A 21249-nucleotide genomic window follows, 5' to 3' on the forward strand; every position below is an offset into this window, starting at 1 on the left:
AATAACATATTACCGGTACTGTGTTTATGTTTGATATTGCATGAAACAGAATACAACTAAAAGGAAACTAATCTATAGATTTTGTCAACAAAGAACAAACAACTGAATAAAAAATAAGAAAAGAAAAATACCTATATTAATTTCGTATACCAGATAGCAAGCGTCAGTTATATCATTAATGTCAAAACACTCAACATGATAGTGAAGGACTATGGCACACTGATTTACACTCCTTTCCAGAAATCATGTAGTTATACAAAAATATGCCTCTTAATGACTTGTACTACAGAGTTCAGTGTATAATTTCCTGTAGCAGCCGAAACATGAAAGTAGAGTTTGTTTACTTTGTAATTAATAATGAGATTCATTTCAATTCAAAATCAGATTGGAGACAATGTGAATCCAAACAAGCCAGAGAAAATACATATACAATTGTAAACAAAATTTAGGGAGTTCTTTAAAAAGTATTCAATATACATGTGCAAAATTGATAACTTTAAAAGTGAATGCAGCTTATCAACAAGAGTGGAAATAACTCATGTGTTATCATGAACATTGTACAGTTCATGTTACAAGTACAAGGGGATAACCCAACAACATCCAAAAAGCATAAAAACAATTCTACTTAAGTTCATATGGCACACAGAAACACTTGCAGTTATTATTCACATTATTATTATTATGCTGTATGACGTGTTTCATACCGATTGTTAAGCCGTTCTTGGCACACTGATTTTGACTACGAATAACTTCGTTTACCAGATCAGGATATAGGGCTCACGGCGGGTGTGACCAGTCGACAGGGGATGCTTACTCCTCCTAGGCACCTGATCCCATCTCTGGTGTGTCCAGGGGTCCGTGTTACCCAACTATCTATTTTGTATTGCTTATAGGAGTTATGAGATTGATCGCTGTTCGTTATCTTCACCTTTCATTCAACCATTGAGCTTGTATCTCTGCTGGTGGACAGTCTGTCCCCGAGGATACTCGATATATGTTCCTTCATGAATATACACAACAACCAAACAATGCTGGCTGACACGCCGCCCAGTATAAAAAGGTGTCACTCTGTGGAGTCTATCAGGGACACAGGCTCTAATAGATCGGTTGGTATCCCTCGGATTATCCTTCGAGATATCAAAGATTTGTCTCATGTACAATCGTCAAATTGTCAGCACATTCAACAAGCCTTATACCACCTTCACACTCACGGATTTTTCTTACGAGTCCTTACGACTCGTAGTCAATCGCAAGCATTCGTAAATCACTCGTCGGTATCCGTTAATAACTCGTCACAACTCGCACACACTCGTAAGGATCCGTGAAAGTAGGGGCAAATTAAAAAAAAATTCACGATTGTCCACGGATTTCATTTCCCGTAAATAAATTGTAACAATCCGTAAGTATCGTAAACTGATCGCAAGAACACGTAAACTGCTCGTACATTTGTAAGAATCCGTAAAACACTCATAAAAAGTTTTGTTTTGTTCAGAGTCATTACGAGCACTTTACGTATAGACACAATTACTTTACGAGTACATACTTAAACTTTACGATTAAGGAAAGGTATAAAAGACGCAAAACCTGACACGTTCTTTCAGTTGTTATCAAGACATCAAAGAGGTTACACATCTTGCATACAATATACCTACATGCTGTTACCAGTAATGTCACGTTGTCGAATGATGATAAAAAGCCAATTGCGAGCACTTTTGAGTCAAAAAACGTAAACAATCGTAACTAGCTCCTAGCTATTCGTAACAGCACGTTGTCAACACGTTAACAGGTAGTGATTTACATGTAAAAGCTAAGATAAATTGTAAATTACTGTAAAATACTCGTAACAATCCTTAAAAAGCTCGTAAAATGTCGTAAATTACTCGTATTTATCCGTGTTCTCTCGGAACAAAACGTAAATGTGAGCCGTAAATGCATCGCAAGAACTCGTAATAAACCGTAAATGACCCGTAAATACTCTTAAAACGTTCTTAAACATCTCTTTAAAGTGTCTAAATCAGTCGTAACAATCCGTGTATTTCTACGGATTTGTGGAATACGTAAGGATTCGTAAGAAAAATCCTTGAGTGTGAAGGTACCATTATCATTGGTATGCAATGTCATCTAGACAAGTGCTTTTTCTTTATATATGTACTGTGTCAGTTGTGTATTAGTTTTTGTGTTAATATACTGGGTCATCTGTATTGTAGTAAAATATAGTACAGAATTAAAATTGAACAATGTTCCTTGCTTTAATGTAAAACTTAAACGGTACCAATTTTGATGCACCAGATGCGCATATCGACAAATAATGTCCCTTCAGTAATGCTGAGGCCGAAAACGTTGGAAATCCGAAATGATAATAAACTTTGAAGAATTGGAGATAAAAAAAATCGAGTGTCAATAACTGGAGTCAAATTCGTCCAAAGGTCAGAGCTATGCAAGAGAGAGAGAGAGAGAGAGAGAGAGAGAGAGCGCGAGAGCGAGAGAGAGAGAATCCTTAATTTTGAAATAAATTTCTACATTTTATCATAACAATTGAATTTAAATTATATCCATATTTTCAAGCTCTAGTAACGAAGTAAAGAGCTACTGGACTGTTGAAACCCTTGAGGACTAACAGTCAACCACCTCGATCCAGGGCTTACACGGTTCCAATTTGTATTCACAAGATACGCTTTTCGACAAATATTGTCTATTTCAGTGATTTCAGTAATTTAAATCAATTTGTCTAAACGCATCAATAGGTACACATATATATAATTTACTACATATTTACCCTTCCTTGAGATACATGTAAATTTATCCTCTGGGAATCTACCATTCAGTACACAAAAACTTGCTTCATTAAGGAAGTCGATCAATTCGTGTCCGTGTTGATTAACAGTACTATCTATAGAGTTTCGTTTAGGTATGTGGTCAATGCCTTGAAGTATGTCATTCAGGTTGCCTATTCTAGAGTTCAGGTCGCCCATCACGACAATGGCGTCACTTTCACAATTCAGATAAATCTGAGATAAAAGATGCGTACAGAAAACTTGAGCATCTCTTCCTCTGTTAGAATATTCGTGTGTTAAGTAACGTACAAACACAATGAATTCAAAATCAGAACTACAGTTTCTCAATTTTATTCCAAGGATACCGTCAAATACTTAGAAAAAATTTAGCTCTAGAATAATACTTACAAAGTGGGTGGGAACTAGGTTGTTAAAACGGACATGCATACGGAGAGGAAACTAAGTTTTTAACTGCATGTATAATCGCCGGTAGAAGGAGACTAATAAATTTTGTCAAATTTGTACATAAGCATATTTATCAACGGAATTGATACTATGCATTCATTGGAAGAAAGAGAATAAAAATTACCTCGATCGCAGCTTTCCCCATGAACTCTTTCGCATTGTCTCCCCCTATCGCTGGCACAGTCAAAACATACTGAATGTCATCGTCCTTCATGTGCGGAAAACCTTTCTTTGTTTCTTGATAAAGGTGATTTTTCAGGTACTTGATGCAGTGCATAAAGACAATACCAGCCTCTATAGTTTCACCACGAATGTCCTGGCATTGAATGGGTGGTTTCACTAACTATGAATATGTACTATGTGATAATAAAGAAAACCCAGAACACCAAAATATATACAGTTGTATTTCTTAATGCAGAGTATGTATTGAACATTTGCAACTTCTTGATAACTACCATTCCATTTCTTTAGTATTGATACAATGATTCATATCTACCCTATCCCCTCTGGATCGTTAGGCCGTTCTTGGCACATTGATTTTGACTACGGATAACTCCGTTTACCTGATCAAGATATAGGGCTCCTGGCGAGTGTGACCGTTCGACAGGGGATACTTACTCTTTCTAGGCACCTGATCCCACCTCTGGTATATACCCTTGGGTCCGTGTTTGCCCAACTCTCTATTTTGTATTGCTTATAGGAGTTATGAGATTGATCACTGTTCGTTATCTTCAACTTTCCATGAACATGATGACGAAGGTGCATGCATCAAATGCAAATTTGAACAGCATAGACTTCATTAGTCCTACATTTGAATGTCTACTTCCTGCAAATTGTCCCAGTATAAGCAGCAATACAGAGAAGAAATTCCAGATACTTTTTAGTAGATTCGTACATATACACATTCCTAAAATAATACTTTTTAGACTTAATGTTTGCAACTCTTTTGAAATAATGAGGAGGAATATAAATTAAAAACAAATATTTTGCTTCATTTGATTGGCCCAGATGCAGTGAAAATATACAACACTTTTGAATTGCAGTATGCAAGAGAAAAATTGACACTGGAACCTGTGTGAGAAAAGAATATTGTGTTCAAAGGAAGAATATTATCTTTCAACTCCAGATAGCAGAATCAATTGGCATGTCATCGAATCAAAATGAAAGACCAAGTCATAGTTAAATCAATAATTTTCGAATCCGAGACAGGTTGTTAATTAATAAGCGGATAAGGAATGACAGTCACCGACAGTTTAAGGAGTTGCTTAAATTGTTACAAACTCCGGTACTGACCCTAGAGAAAGTAATAGAAATTTATCGAGGCACCGAGGCAACAACCAACCAAATGAAGATTTTAGGTAGCAGGGAGCAGCACAGCCACAAAAGGCATGGACCTAATATTAAGAAAAAACAAAGACCAAAAGATGTTTATGGTTAAAAGAAACAAGGAAAAAACAAAATGTGGAAAAAACAACAAGTTAACGAACTGTCCAGTATATGGCAAATAGTATTTTAAATGCCCAAAGAAAATTCGGTTTAATGTAGTGTCTGTACCAACGACAGTCGACTTGACCTTAAGACAGCTATGATGTTACAAACAGATCGAGAAAAGGTGACTTTTGATTAAAAAAAAAACCACTGATAAATTTCATAAATCCTATTATGAGCAAGAGTACCGCAAACAGTACAATATACGCCCGTCGGACATTGAAATTCCACCTGGAAGCATATTGTGCACTCTGAATTGATACAACACACATTCTGAATAGGAAAGCCTTAAGGTAGTACTCTAAATCGTCATAATGGCTGACTTCCTTTAAAAACATGGATGAAAAATTCGATATCAGCAATAGGATATGTGGGACGATGATCACGTGATGGTTGCGAATTTATTATAAATTTAGAACCGGACGCAGCGTAGTTAAGCCTCCCGAGAAAAATCACAATACTGTACAGACACACTATACTACGTCATGATAAAAAAAAATCAGTATATGCACCCAGGGGTGCATGAGCCGAGTTGCATGGGATACATTGTAAAGCCAGGAATGACGTGGTATATTTATAATTGTGAAGAACTAATTTCAGTTTTAAACTTTTCGAGTTACTGTCCAGAAACCATATTTGTCTGAAGTTTTCAATCTATATTCGGTCACTGTGACCTTGACCTTTGTTCTCCAAAAATCAATAGGAGCCTTGCTTTGCTGGTATCCAACAATATATCCAAGTTTCATTTGATTCAAATTAAAAATTTTCGAGTTATTCTCCGGAAACCAAAATCCTTTTGGAATTTTAAATCTATTTTCAGTCACTGTGACCTTGACCTTTGACCTATTTTCTCCAAAGTCAATAGGGGTCTTCCTTACCTGGTACATAACAATATCTTGAAGTATCATTTGATTCGGATTTAAATTTTCTGAGTTTTCATCCGGAAACCAAATATTTCTGAAATTTTCATTTTACATTCGGTCGCTGTGACCTTGACCTTTGACCTTTTTTCTCCACAACCAATAGAGGTCTTCCTTACCTGGTACCCAATAATATATCTCAGTTTCATTTGATTTGAATTTAAACTTTCGGAGTTATCATCCGGAAACCAAATTTTCCTGAAATTTTCATTCTATTTTCGGTCACTGTGACCTTGACCTTTGATCATTTTTCTCCAAAATCAATAGGGGTCTTCCTTACCTGGTACCCAACAATATATCAAAGTTTCATTTGATTAGATTGTAAACTTTTCGAGTTATCATCCGGAAACCAATTGTTGACGCCCCCCCCCCCCCCCCCCCCGCATCACCAAACCAATAGCCGAGTTCAACTTCGTTGCAACTCGGCTAAAAAAGTACGTCACGACGTTGTATCGCGGGGAAAATGTCATCATATTTTGTTGTAATTTGCTACCGCTGTCAAGTGTTTTGTGTAAATCTGTTAAATGAATTCTTGTCAAATGATAATTTTTATTTTATTTCATAGTGATTACAAGTCTCTTTTTCATATATATACATTGCATATATATACATGTATAGTATGCGCCACAACAATTTTGTAAACAATGACTCAGTGCAAGTGTAAGATGATGATCGTTTGTTGATATTTACTATAGTAGTGTGAAACTAGAACTGGACACACATTTCTCCGAATCTTGCTTGGGAAACGTACAAACTATTCAGGTGCTTTTATAATCGATCCTTGTTTGCGAAAAATACCCACCCACCCACCCCCACCCCCTTATGACGACAATCGTTACTTTTGGTCAAATATTAACGTCCATACTAGGAATGTTTAATTTTTGCAAGCATTCTTATGTAAATATAAGTACGCTTTATCTCTGAAACTATTTCATATTCCAAATTACTTTTACTAACTTTACGAAACACTGCTGCTGAAATGGTAACTAATTTAAAAAATATGACACACGTCGGAATTTATGCAAGAAGCAGACATGTGAAAAAGAAAAAGGTGCAAAGTCACAACATGTGCGATACATAAATACCTTGAAAAATAGCATGGAGACGATCGAGTCAAGCGACACTAGCTACCATGGCCGCGGAAATGCTGTTGATCTAGTAAAGGAAGTAGTAGCTCATATTGACGTTAACTAGACCTAACCCGTGGTTTGAAAGAAGACGTATTGTTTAGAGCTAGACTAGACGTTTTGTTCGAAGCCATGTTTAATATATACATGTATATTTTAAAAAAATAAATTTTAATTTGTTTCCATTAACTCAATTTTTGTTCCATAATTATGAAAATTCTAAATATTTCAATAGGTTCAAAACAAATATAGTTTTTAACAATGTATTCCAAAACAGGCACGAAGAATTAGGCTTTCCATTAACTCAATTTTTGTTCCATAATTATGAAAATTCTAAATATTTCAATAGGTTCAAAACAAATATAGTTTTTAACAATGTATTCCAAAACAGGCACGAAGAATTAGGCTGCCCCCCCCCCCTTTTGACAATGAGCTTTTTTAAATTTTGTAGTGAAAATAAATTGAGACTGTCCCATCCCCCATTACTTTTAACAGTAGTTGTACATGAAAAGAATATAAGCTTGAAAGTTATTAATAACAAATATTTGTATAACTTCAAGGACGCCTACCTCAAAATCAAGATTAGCTTCACCCCTTCATATTTCTACAGGAAGTTGGGTATATGAATAGCTTTTAATTGCAGTGTTTGCAAAAAAATTCATTGACAAGTTTTTGAGCAGTGCTTCATTTAGTATCTGGACTACCCTGTTTTTGAGTACCAATTTCCACCCCAAATCCTTACATTTTCCCAATTTCTTATTATATGGTTATGTTTAAGCACTTTATTATTATATATTTTATATTTTACATATATTCTAAAATTTATTGTAGAAGATATAGATAAAAATTCCATCAAATTATTTTTTTGAATTGAAAATCGGAATTTTCGAAAAGGCGGGTAATTCAAAGCTTATTATCTCCCTTGTATACCTAGAAAGTGGCCATGAAATTTATACACATTGTACAGGACATCCTGATGGTGCTTCATTAGAATACCGACTGCTGAACTGTAGGTCGCAGGTTCGAGTCCAGCAGGGGTTTTAAATTTTTTTTCAGATTACCTTCTACTAAAACTGTATTTTTTGACAAAATAAAGTAAATTTGAAAATTTTCAACTTCAAAATATTGTTGTACATATCCTCCACTTTCCATCTACAACAAATTTGTCTGGTATAGCATACCTCCTTAAAGTGGGTCATGGTGCACCAATTCATCTGACATGTGCACTGATTATGTATTTCTCTGAAAGGGAGGTTGTGACTAAATTTTAGAGCAATACCTGTGACCATTACATAAAACATCTGGAAAACTGTTTGACCTACTTTTACCCCTAAAGTACTGTAGGTCGTAGTGCGCAAATCCAGCTATAAAATGTTAACTGCACTTGTCTTCCTCCAACAGGAAGCCTTTGACTAAATATCAGGGCAATATCTGTATCCGTAATGAAAGAAGGCCAGGGAAACTGTCTGACCTATTTTTAGTCCAAAAGTAGGTCAAGGATGAACCAATCCAGCTGAAATGCAAACTGAACTTGTATTCTTCCGAGAGGAAGCCTTTGACTACACATCAGGGCAATATCTCTAACCGTAATAAAAATAAAAAGCCCGCAAAACTGTTTGACGTACTTTTTCCGAAAGGTAGGTCAAGGATAGACCAACCCAGCTGAAATGCTAACTGAACTTTTATTCCTCTGAGAGGAAGCCTTTGACTAAATGTCAGGGCAATATCTGAATTCATAATGGAAAAAAATGTCTGGGAAAATGGTTTGACCTATTTTTCCAAAAAGTAGGTCAAGGACGGACCAATCCAGCTGAAATCCTAACTGAACTTGTATTACTCAAGGAGGAAGCCTTTGACTAAATTTCATGGCAATATCTGTATCCATAATGAAAAAAGCCCAGAAAACTGTTTGACCTATTTTTAGCTCAAATATACATTGTAGGTCACGGATGGATCAATCCAGCTGAAATGCAAACTGAACTTGTTTTTCTCCAAGAGGAAGCCTTTGACTAAATTTCAGGGCAATATCTGTATCCATAATGAAACACGATGTGTTTGTGAAACACAAATGCCCCCGATAATGGCCAATTCCAAAGATGGCCAAGGTCACAAGGGCAAATATCTTGGTACCAGTAGAAAGATCTTGTCAAAAAAATTCTCATGCATAATATGAAAGCTCTAATATTTACCATTTAGAAGTTATGACCAATGTAAAAAAAAAAAATAAAAGTAAGTTAAATGTCAAGGTCAAAAACTTTAATACCAACAGAAAGGTCTTGTCACAAGGAACACTCATGTGAAATATCAAAGCTCTATCACTTACTGTTCAAAAGTTATTAGCAATGTTAAAGTTTTCAAAAAGTAGGTCAAACTCCAAGGTCAAGGTCACGGGGTCAAAAATGTTGGTACCCACGGAAAGGTCTTGTCACAAGGAATACTCATGTGAAATCACTTACTGTTCAAAGTTTCAGACAGAATGACAGATTTACAGAATGACAGGACAGACAGGACAAAAACAATATGCCCCCTGATCTTCGATCTCGGGGGCATAAAAAAGTCCGGAAAACTGTTTTACCTACTTTTAGTCCTAATGTAGGTGATAGACGGACGGACCAATCCAGTTGAAATGCAAATTGAAGTTGTATTTCTTTAAAAAGAAGCTTATGTGTAAATTTCAGGGCAATATCTGTATCTGTAACGAAAAAAAGTCCGGAAAATTGTTTGACCTATTTATAGCCCTGAAGTAGGTTAAGGATGGACCAATCCAGCTGAAATGCAAACTTCCTCTTACAATTTATAAGGGAGATATTGTAACCAAATTTCTAAGTTGTACATGCATCCATTACGGAAAAAAGTCCGGAAAACACTACTATGGACGGACAGCTAGTCAACCAGCCAGCCGGACGGACGCACGGAAAGCGCCATAACATAATACATCCCGTTTAATGATGGGCGTATAAAATACAAAATTGAGAGTAGGGCCAATACGGATCTCTGGAAACACCAGAGGTGGGATAATATGCCAAGAAGGAGTAAGCATCCCCTGTTGATCGGTCACACCCGCTGTGAGCCCTATATTTTGACCAAGTAAACAGAATATTTCGTAGTTAAAACCAATAACGGTTTAGTTCGGTATGTTCGTTTGATTTACGTCATGTTGAGAATTTTTCAGTCATACCAAGACGTCGCCAGCTACAGCGAGCGGTCCTAACAATTGTTACATGTGCCAAAAATCCAAAAAGCATTCAACCTAATGGCAGGCTGTATTTGTATTGTAACATGCACAGAATTTGCAAACTGTTAACTTTAAACAAAACTGTTGAAGCCCCTGTAACATCAACTTATTTATCAGTAGCCTGTCTCGGTTTAAAAATTTATAATACGCAGAACATACTTCCGCCTTTCGAATAAGTTGCAACACCATATGTAGGTGATAATGTAATATTGCTACATAGATATGAAAAGCTGACGACGAAGAAGCTGAAGTTATCCACTTTATCATAAAGTTGAACTTTTATTTTCCGTTATATTAACGTTTGATAAACTATCCAAATATGAACAAGATATTATTAACATATGCCCGTCAGTCTGTGACTGGTTAAAAGTCTGGCGGACTGACTGACATTTGTATTAGTCAGTCCGATGGGACTGGTTAATTTTCTAAAGCATCATTTTGGAAAACATACTTATGAAATCTTATACACACATTCAGCTGGACTGGAGACATAAAACGTTAGCTTCAAGCCCTGTGTTATACTTACATCTCCAAAAAGAATCATTTGAAACCGCTGAAAAAAATAATAGTCTTGGTGTTTGTTTTCCCATGTAAGATCGGAATATTTTTCTTCAGCATCATATCCAAACGAAGATAGAGAGAAGTCCTTTTTCAGGAGCAGGCATGTTGGGGCCTTGAGAGAAAGGAGTGACCCTCCTTGCCAACAGCTGATCATTACTTTATCCCAGGCATGTGTTGAAGAGAATGCATATCCGGAATATGTGGTTCCGAAGTCGATTGCAGCGACCAGAAGCTTTCTACATTTACTGGAAATTTTGGGATCCATTTTTGATTTGCTGAATTGGAGCACTACACTGTCATCAAGAAAAAGTTGAATACTTAGAATAAGAAAATAAAAGTTTCAATAAACAAGAGGACCACAGGCCTTATCGGTCACCTGAATACTAGTGGAAACGTATCACTACTTCCATGGGCTATGAAATCTAGAAAAAAATTCCTGTTCTGAATATCTAAGCTAAATTCTAATGTTCAGCAACAGTATAAAACAAGATGTTTTCTTAAAACTTCACTGCCTTCAAAAGTGCATACACTGATGAAAGGCTTTAGATAATAGGTGTATTAACATTAAAACATCAAAAGATATGACTAATTTGGACTCATCCTAAAGTCATAACCCTGGGTTTTGATCGAAATTCACCATTTTTGTACACCCTTTTCTGCTATTCCTAAGTATGCATTTAGATTTTATACAGTATCAGCAAACTTACACATAGATACTATATACTAAGTTTGGCCCCACCCTGGGGTCAGAACCCTTACTCTGGGGATCATCAAATTTACAATTTTGGTAAAAGACTACCTGTTCTATCCATTTAGTTTCAATTTAGTATCAACAGCACTAAAGAAGATGTTATTTAAGTGTTTTACACATAAACACTATAAAACAAGATTGGCCCGACCCTGGGGTCAGAACCCCTACCCCGGGGATCATGAAATTTAGAATTTTGGTGGAGGCCTTTCCTGCTCTCCATCACCATGCATTTAGTTTTTCTTATACGTGTGTAGTTCTTGAGAAGATTTTTGAAAATTGGTCAATTTTGGGCAGTTTTTGCCCCACCCCTAAGGCCCCAGGGATGCTGGAGACATGAAATTTACAATCTCCCTTGTCCAAAGATGCTTCATACCAAATTTGAAAAGAATTGGACCTGTAGTTATCAAGAAGAAGTTAAAAATGTTGAATTATTAACGCACGACAGATGACAACTGATTGCGTTTACTCATGTGACCTACAAAACCTAGTAGAAATTAGCAATCATAACTTCTAAGTTTTTTACATCAAGCGAAAAGAAATTGTTGGAAGGGCTCTAAAAGTTACGATTGGTGTTCAGTAGAAATTTTAACTCTTCACAATTTCAAATGTTAGATATAATCTTCGAAAAGAGCAAAAAAAATTGTTTTCATATTTTATGTGGCAGAGGCTGATAAATATGGCAAGCCCTTTTACTATTCATTCCAAAAATACATGTAAAATATCTCTTTAAATTAATAAAATATCTCTTTAAAATGAGAAATATCTCTTAATTTTGAGAGATATCTCTCTTAAAAGAGAGAAATCTCTTTCACTTAGATATCTCTTTCACTTTGAGAGATATCTCTTATACATGTACTTTAAGAAATATATTTTTTTTTAATTTGAGAGATATATCTTTCACCTTGAGAGATATTCTTTCACTTAGAGATATATCTCTTTTACTTTGAGAGATATCTCTTTAACTCCGAGAGATGTCTGTTTTACCTTGGGAGATATCTCCTTCACTTAAAGATATCTCTCTCTCTCTCTCAGAATTCCTAGAGAAGTATCTCTCAAAGTATAAGAGATATCTCTTTAATCGTTAAAAAAGAGATATCTCTCAAAGAGAAAGAGATATCTATTTCCAATTTTTTTTTAGTTTGAATACTTAAAGCAATACGCAAGTTCCGAGTTACCCAAAAGTTATTTCCCTTTGTCGAACTCTTTCGCATTTTATGACGTATGGTGGGTACACAATGTATACATTATATCGTAGACTGGCATTGTACATAACGATTACGTACGATTAATGTAATAAAAGCGTAACTTTTGTTTATATCAATCACTGGTATGCATATTCTGGCCATATCAAGCATAATTTGTTTGAATAAGATCATCAAATTGGCTATTGAATCATTATTCGTTTCCTCTTCTACATGAGTGACGCTTTTATCAAAGAAAGATGGCAATTAACAATATTTGTTTGAACTATTTTGTTATCCAATACTCATAAACTCACTAAAGTTGCCTTTTCCCTGACATAGGATGGTCTCAGAAACTCTGGATATCATCTTTTAAGAAATATTACAACGATAGTTATTAGCAAATGTACCCACTGTCATCATATTTTACGTCATAATTTACGGAAGAGTTCGACAAAGGGAAATAACTCTTGGGGAACTCGGAACTTCCGTATTCAAGCTGTAACTGACGGTATTTTTCAACTACCCATTTATGCACCAAATAACACCTATCGGTATAACTACATTGTATCATAATCCCCAAGATTTGAGGTAAAATTTAGCAAATTAAACAAGGGAATGTTGTTTGAGATTATATACCTACAATGAGCATTTCGTATAAACCGCCATTTCGTAGTATACACAGACATGGGAACGGTGATTGCCGAACATAATCGGGTTGCTGAGAATGAGGTCATAAACAAAGACGGAAAATGATGCGCGTAACTACATGTTTCGTTTGTTTAAAATATTACATCGTTTCATGAATGACAAAAAGTACTTTAAGTGTAAGAAAGTAATAATTACGCAAATGTGCCACGAATATAAAATTTTGATCATGCATTTTCTATAACATTGGCATATTAAATTGTTTACAAATCTGACACGTGCTCAGTGCCTCTCTTTCGCTTTTTTCCGAACTGGCTGGTGACCTCCAAGGTCAATGCACATCGGAGGTTACAAGCAGGAATATTACTGACAGGATGACAATGATTCATGAATCGACATTTGTTGTTGTTGCTGATTTGACGGATTTCTTGCTTCAGATCCATTCTGATTTTTATCAAATCATATATTGAATCACAAATACGTTAAACATTCGTTCTTTTATTTTTCAATTTATTTACTGTCATTTACAGGTTGTATTAGTCTACCAAGTAATCACATTCAAGAAATAAGATATCATTTTAAAACTTTTAGCGGGAAGTAAATACGGGTTGCTCGTGATCTGTAGACCTTTTCACAAAATATCTTATGACTATAAGATTAATTCAATTTTTTCATTTCTCCTTTAAGAGTATGTATATGCTCTAAAACGTCACAAAAATTCTTTTATTTCTTTTACATTTGAATTTATTGTAAATAATGTTTAGAAAAAATTGCTATCTTTTATAAACAAAGAAATTAAAGAGTTTTAGTATTCTAATCTGTGTCGCAAGAGTGTTTGTGAGAAGGCCTACAGATCCATATAGGCAAAAGGGCGAGGGCCTACTCCCTCTGAAGTTCTGTATGGTTTCATTGTACAGGTGGTTATAGGATAGATAATGTTATCCCCAACCATGTGACCTCTTCATCCTTTTCCGCCACTTTTACACTAGAAGTATTTTGATTGGTTAGAAAATAGGGTTACATCATATTAATGGCGATGCAACAGGGAGAAATATTTATGATCACGGGGGGATCTGTTTAATTTAAAGATATATCTCTTCAAGTTAAAGAGATATCTCTTTTTGAAAATTTAAAGAGATATCTCTCTAACTTAAAGATATGTCTATTTTTACATCAATAAAGATATATATCTCTCTAGGTTTAAGAGATATCTTTCAAAGAGAAAGAGATATCTCCCTAGCATAAAAAGATGTCTCGATCTCTAACTTACAGAGATATCTTTACAACCGATAGAGATATCTCTCTAGAGTAAAGAGATGTTTCTCTTATCTAAAGATATATCTTCCCTTACAGAAAATAGGTACAATTTGGGTACACTTTGGGGTACTTTTCGGGTACCATTTGGGTACTTTTGGGGTACTCGAAACACTACCCAATCTGGAACCGCAATTTAAATTTTTTAACCTGCAGACGGGTACTTTTTTGGGTACATTATTCATTCCCATACAACTTTCTCAATTTTTACAAATAAATAGTAAAAGGGCTTGCCATAGATAAATAATTTATGAATTATCATATGAAAATTTAATTTGATTTGCAGAATCAGAGCATTATTTTTTGCACATGTCATATAATTTTTGATAAGACGATAAAAATTGATTTTTATTTTTGTTATATGACAGGTTAATAAATCCGAATTTTCTTGAGAAGAAGATTTTTAAAGATTTTCCCTAAATATTTCTATGTAAAATTTTGATCCCCTATTGTGGCTCCAATCTACCCCCGGGGACCATGATTTGAACAAACTTGAATCTGCACTATGTCAGGAAGCTTTCATATAAATTTCAGCTCTTCTGGCTCATTGGTTCTTGAGAAGAAGATTTTAAAAGATTTCTCTACTTATTCCCATGTAAAACTTTGATCTCCTATTGTAGCCCCAAACCATCCCCGAGGGCCATGATTTGAACAATCTTGAATATGCACTATGTCAGGAAGCTTTCATGAAAATTTCAGCTCCTCCGGCTCTGGTTCTTGAGAAGAAGATTTTTAAATGACCCCACCCTATTTTTGCATTTTTGTGATTATCTCCCCTTTGAAGGGGGCATGGCCCTTTATTTGAACAAACTTGAAAGGCCTTCACCCAAGGATGCTTTTAGCCAACTTTGGTTATAATTGACCCAGTGGTTCTTGAGAAGATGAAAATGTGAAAAGTTTACGACGCCGACGACAGGCAAAGGATCAGTTCTAAAAGCTCACTTGGCTCAGGTGAGTTAAAAAAGTCCACCACTGAACTAACATAAGAAATAGAAGAATATTCACTCTTTTGTTATCACACAAATCGTATCTCATAAGTTTCAATGCTACCCATGAAACTAATGAAAATATGAAAATTTTGTATGTTTTATTTTTCTGCATTAAATTGTTGAACTTCCAAGTTCATACGAATGAGGAAAAAGATTTGTCATCGATGGAAAATATTCGCATTTTTGTAAAATGTTATCGGAATGCATCAAATTCGCTGTCCTTTATGCTGTTTTCCTTCATTTTTTCCTTTAGTATATTACTCATAAGTTTCGTGTCAAGATTTTTTTTTTAATATTACAGCAATAAATCAAAACATTGTTATGAAAAAAAAGGAAAGACGTATGATTTACATACTTGTTATACATTACAAAAAATGTTGACACGAAATCTATGAAATGTTTTCTGGTGATAGAAGAAAATAAAGAAATGGCTAATATTCCTTAAAAAGTATGCGAAGCTTACCTGTCGAGTAAAATTTTCGCAACTTCGGCGTGAGTTTGGACGTGCAGAACGTCTTTTAATTCATTCCGTCGATCCAGCTGGTCTCCTATACATATCCTAGTCCACTTTGAACATAATGCATTTCTATTTCTCTTCCTCGCCGAATCCGTTTAAGTTCGTTTCCTTCCTCGTGCCGATGTTTTCTTTTCCGACATTTTATTTTACCACATTTATCACGGCGCATGCTCAATATGAGTTCACATACAAGGTCATATGAATAGAGGCGGGTTAAAGGTGAATTCTTGGCATCCTTGACATTCTCAAAATAAGATCTTAAATCATACCTACTGCCTTACTCAATACTGACGTTTAATTTTTTTTTTAAAAATGAAATTAGTTTTGGGACAAATATTTCTTCTCACAACATTTGTAGTAAATATGCCTTTAAAGGGGTACCTGTAAAGTGCGATTTCAACGAAATCTACTGAAACGAAACCAAACAGATTGTTTAACCAAACTCTTTTAATTATAATGATTAAAAATGGTACCTTAGGCCCCGGTGAAAGTTACCCCATATAAATGAAATTCGCCTCCCCTTTGATGTAGGCTTTCGTCTTGACTTCATCATTAGTTGAAAAACTACATCTGAAATTTTGTAAACATATTTTACATTTAAGTCATCTACATCCAATTCTATGGTTTATGGTGAACTAGGTAGATATTCTCTTTCGATTAATACGAGGGCAAGTCAATAAGTAATCAGCCTAACTTATTTCTGGTTGAGATCTAATCTCGGCTGAGATTTACTTTCAGCTTCGGCCAATTCTAGCAATTAATGTGCACTAAGGTGACACTGCTGTTCGCTTCAAATACTAGTAAATGATTTGTCTGTTTTATTAACTCTTCATCACTATTAATTTCGTATTGCTTACCGTCTAGGTATGAAAATCCGAAAATGAAAATAGGCACTAAATTTTCCGTTCAAATGAAGACTTCCATGGCACAATATTTTATCTCCTGGAATTGAAGAGTTCCTATAGTTTGTTTTATCTAGTTACCAATATATTGTATTTCTACATACCTACTTGCATATCGCTAATTTAATAAACAAACTATAGGAACTCTTTAATTTTGGGAGATAAAATATTGCGCCATGGAAGTCTTCATTTGAACGGGAAAATTAGTGATAGTTTATTTTATGGAATTTACATACTTAGACGGTAAGTAATACAGCATTAATAGTGATACAGATTTGGCTTAATAGTCAACTAACTGATTTGAAGCGAACAGCAGTGTCATCTAAGTGCACATTGATTGCTAGAACCGGTCGAAGTTGAAAGTAAATTTCCAGACATGAATTATGAAGGACTGCTCCGAGATTCGCTAAAGGCGTCAGTCCAAATATTCAGCCGAGTCGAATCTCAACCGAGATTAGTTGAGATCCACCTCTTCTTTTTCAATGTAATTGCCCTCTATTGTGATATGAACTTAGAGCAACGGTGTTCAAGTGTCATTAGCCCAGAACTGAAAAAGTCAAGGTCCTTTCCATTGACATACTCCTCAACTGCCGTCACGACTTCTTCGTCAGACCGGAAATGACGTCCACGGATATCCTATTTCAAGTTTGGGAATCGGAAGAAGTCGCTAGGAGCTAGGTCAGGCGAATCGGCAGGATGTGGTGTTAATTCATAACCGTTTCGCTCTACAGCATTCATTGCAACTTTGCAAGTGTGGATTCTCGCGTTGTCATGTTGCAGCAAAACACCTTTAGATAGCTTACCTCAGCGTTTTTCACGGATGGCGGTTCTCAGCTGGTCTAGCAAGTTTGCATAGTACACTCCAGTTATTGTACTTCTCTTGGGTGAAAAGTTCAACATAGAAACGCCTTTTGCGTCCCAAAATACTGTGGCTATCACATCTTGAACTTCTTTGGCTTCGGGGACAAAGGCCCTTCCCACTGACGACTCTGAACTTTATTCTCTGGCTCATAATAATGAACTCAAATCTCATATACAGTCACCAGACGCAAAAGAAAATCATATTTTGACCTAAAACGCTTCAACAAGGCGCTACATACTGACGCTCTGGTTGCCATTTGCTCATTGATAAGGGATTTGGGGGACCCAGCGGATTGTTAGCTCGCGCATATTTAAACGATCATGTAATATTGTTGAAACGCTACCATGTGGAATGCTTAATGCCTGCGCTGTTTCTTCCACCAGAATTTGCCTATCAGAGTATACCAGATCTCGAACTTTCTTAAGCATTTCTTCGCCGGTGGCATCCAGACCTGGTTTCACCATCTAAAGACGTTCTACGGCTTTGAATTCCCCTACCCAGAATTTAACCTGATCATAAGGTGGTGCAGAAGACTCATAAACATCGGCTAACTCGCCGTGTATTTCCTTACCTGTTTACCTTTTAAATACAAGTACCAAGTTATAGCACGGTACACAATTTTAGATGAAAAGCATGTCTTTGCATCACTAGACATGTTTGACATTCAATATCTTATTAAAGAATGACTACACGTGCAATTTTGTACTCAGGTATAAAACATGTATTGAAACAAGGCATAAAAATCGTGACCGTCTCGATCAATCCGAAATGGGATATGCTGGTTACTTATTGACTCGCCCTCGCATCAAGGTAAGAATGATTAGCTTCTGGTGTAAATTTGCTGCAACACAATGTGTTAAGTTGTCATCCAATCTGTTTAGTATTTTAAGAAAATATAATAACCCATGGTGCAATTTCATCAAATCTATACTAAATGAATGTGGTCTTCCTTATATTTGGCAAACCATGAATCCAGTGAATTTATCGTGGATTAAGAAAATAGTTTTTAACACATAATATGATCAGTTATAGTAATATGCGTAGCTCTTCCAAATACCTAAATTTTAGAATATTTAAGACGTCCTTTTGCCTAGAAAAGTATTTATTATCCTTGCCTTGTAAATATTTGAAACGTTCAGAACTTGTAATGTTAAACTACCTATTGAAACTGGAAGATAACAAGAGAAAATAGAATTTGTACCTGGTAAGTTATGTGTGAAAAAATTATTTAATTGTAATGATCCATCTATACTGCAATCAAGATTACCCTATGTACCAAAGTACTTCTATTTACACCCAAATGTGTATAAGTTTGAACAACTTTTTAACACAACAAATAAAATTTTAAATTGATGAAACTATGTAAATTTATAAAATCTATTATTGAGAGAGTTAGCTCTCCTGGTTGGCTCATTATCAGATACTGTAGTTCATTTTTCTCACGTATGCATGTATTTAACTATATTAGTGTAATACATCTCTACACAGTACATTATGTCATTTTATGAGAATAAACTATTGTCATTGTCAGTAGTTCAAGTTGGTTTGTCAGTATTTTTTAGTTTCTTTTTACTGCGAAACTCAGCTATAACAAGTTCCGATATAGTGAAAATTTCAGCAATTTCCATGACTTTACTAACTCTTTTGACCAGATTTGTACTGATAATTCATTTCCTGACTTGTATCGCAGATTGAATTTTCATTTTTATCTCCACGAACTAAAACTTCAGAGGACCTAATATAAAGATTACAATCGTTTTAGATTTGGAAATAAATACAGATAAATATATAATTTTTTTCTTGTATGAGTCATTTGGACTCGTTTTAATTCTTTTCTAAAAAATTAACAAATTGACATTTACATTGTACTATCTCTTTAAACATGTGATAGTTAATCTCACATGATGGCTACTATCCACAACCTGGAGATTAACAAAGCTGGTGTTCCTGCACAAAATGCAGAGAGAGGTCAATCCGACTTGCCGATACATTTTTCAAAAATCAAATAAAATGTCTGCCAAGAAAAAAAAAATGATTGGTAGAAATTTCTTCCTCCTTATATCTCCAATATACATCGGTAATTTTTTCTTTGCTTAGCTTCACGGGATTTTAACTTCCTTGTGCTTGATGATTTATTACTCCAGATAGCACAGATGTACAGGCAGGATGTCCTAGGTCTCCCACAAGATTATAACGAAGGGGAAAGATATGCTGCCTATCGCCAATTTATACTGTGGCTTTATGGTCGGTTAGGAGTGCGGGGGAGACGTGTCATTCCAAGTTTTGTATGGACCATTAGAGACAAATACCCGGACCAATACGGACGATATCATGGCTTTGTGTCATCTCGTTTAGGTTAATAGATAAATCGTGTAAATTTTCTTTAAGGTCAAGATCTAGTATATAGTGTGCTTGTAGACTTCTTATACCCATGTGTATATTTATCAATTAGAAATAATTACAAAATTATTCCATGATTTACAGTTTAAAGCGTGACATTTATTTAAAGCATTTCATATTTTATTGAATTTTCAAGCCATTGAATTTTTAAACTTTTGCTATTTTTGAAAACCAGTAAGTGTTAGAATTCATGTTTTTATCCGTTGTCATGGCAACAATTACCCTACAAAAATTGAGCGTTTGTTATTTTTAAAAAAAAATTGTAAAACCATTCTGAAACTAAATCAAGTAGACAAAATAACATAGAATATTTACTTACAGGAAATATATCCCCACAAGATAGCTAAAAATCATTGATTTTCACAAGAATTTGTGCACCCATTGCTAAGGAAATGAATGTCCTTGGATACCAGACCCGTAATGCGTCCAAAATCATTTTTAGGTTTGTTTTTGTATCCAGTGGGATAAAATCAAATATATATCAGCAGATTTTGAAAAACAAAATTTTTGACTTTCCATGAAATGCTTGATGCTTTCTGGTTTTGACTCTTAAATTATATAAAAAAAATCTTTCAAAAATAATGAATTCCACACAACTTGGAAACATTTGTATATGATCTAGCGTAGCCTTGTTACTCTTGAAAAGGATTTGTTTGAATTAATTTCCTGTATGTTCTCTTGTAAACTTTAAATCTCCTATTATAGCCTCACACAGGACCCCTGAATTGAACAAACTTGAATTTGAAATACCTCAAGATTCTTGCATATCACTATGGCCCGATTCTGACCTGGACCTGATGTTACGGAGATGAAGATGTTTAAATATATTCATAATTTCCCATGTAAACGTTTAATCCCAATTGTGCCCCCCCCCCCCCTTGACTACTGACATTCAAAATTTTACTGATCATTAGCAATACCTTAGTTAAGCATTCTAAACATTAAAAATCAAAAATTAAAATTTTTCAGCTAAAATCGTGTCCATGTCCCTTTAAACGTTCTTCCTATATATCTGCATGGAAAAATTTCATTCCCTATATTGTGCCCCCCCCCTCCACCCCCCAAGTGGTTCTTGAGAAGATTGTTGAATGGCCTAACCCTATTTTTTGCCTTTT

The 21249-nt window shown here is 35.1% G+C and overlaps 1 protein-coding gene and 1 long non-coding RNA gene across 3 annotated transcripts in view; one reads left to right on the forward strand and one right to left on the reverse strand.

The window, feature by feature from the left end:
- Positions 1–16069, reverse strand: part of LOC130046467 (heat shock 70 kDa protein 12A-like) — a 26900-nt gene extending 10831 nt beyond the window's left edge. Inside the window, exons 1-3 of one of the 2 annotated variants that reach the window (XM_056156681.1) lie at positions 15917–16069; positions 10536–10863; positions 3364–3582 (exon numbers count right to left, since the gene is read on the reverse strand). In XM_056156681.1, the coding sequence (XP_056012656.1) occupies positions 3364–3582; positions 10536–10835 (519 nt within the window). In that variant the 5' untranslated portion in view covers positions 10836–10863; positions 15917–16069. Of the gene's footprint in view, positions 1–3363; positions 3583–6732; positions 6984–10535; positions 10864–15916 lie in introns of those variants that run through there. The other variant, XM_056156682.1, reaches the window with a different exon arrangement.
- A 2383-nt stretch (positions 16070–18452) lies between these two features.
- Positions 18453–19935, forward strand: LOC130052250 (uncharacterized). The gene is made up of 2 exons (XR_008800609.1): positions 18453–18544; positions 19879–19935. It is a non-coding gene; the product is annotated as an uncharacterized LOC130052250 (long non-coding RNA).
- The last annotated feature ends 1314 nt before the right edge of the window (positions 19936–21249 follow it).

The sequence above is a fragment of the Ostrea edulis genome, chromosome 2, assembly GCF_947568905.1.
Source record: "Ostrea edulis chromosome 2, xbOstEdul1.1, whole genome shotgun sequence".
Classification (NCBI taxonomy): Eukaryota; Metazoa; Mollusca; class Bivalvia; order Ostreida; family Ostreidae; genus Ostrea; species Ostrea edulis.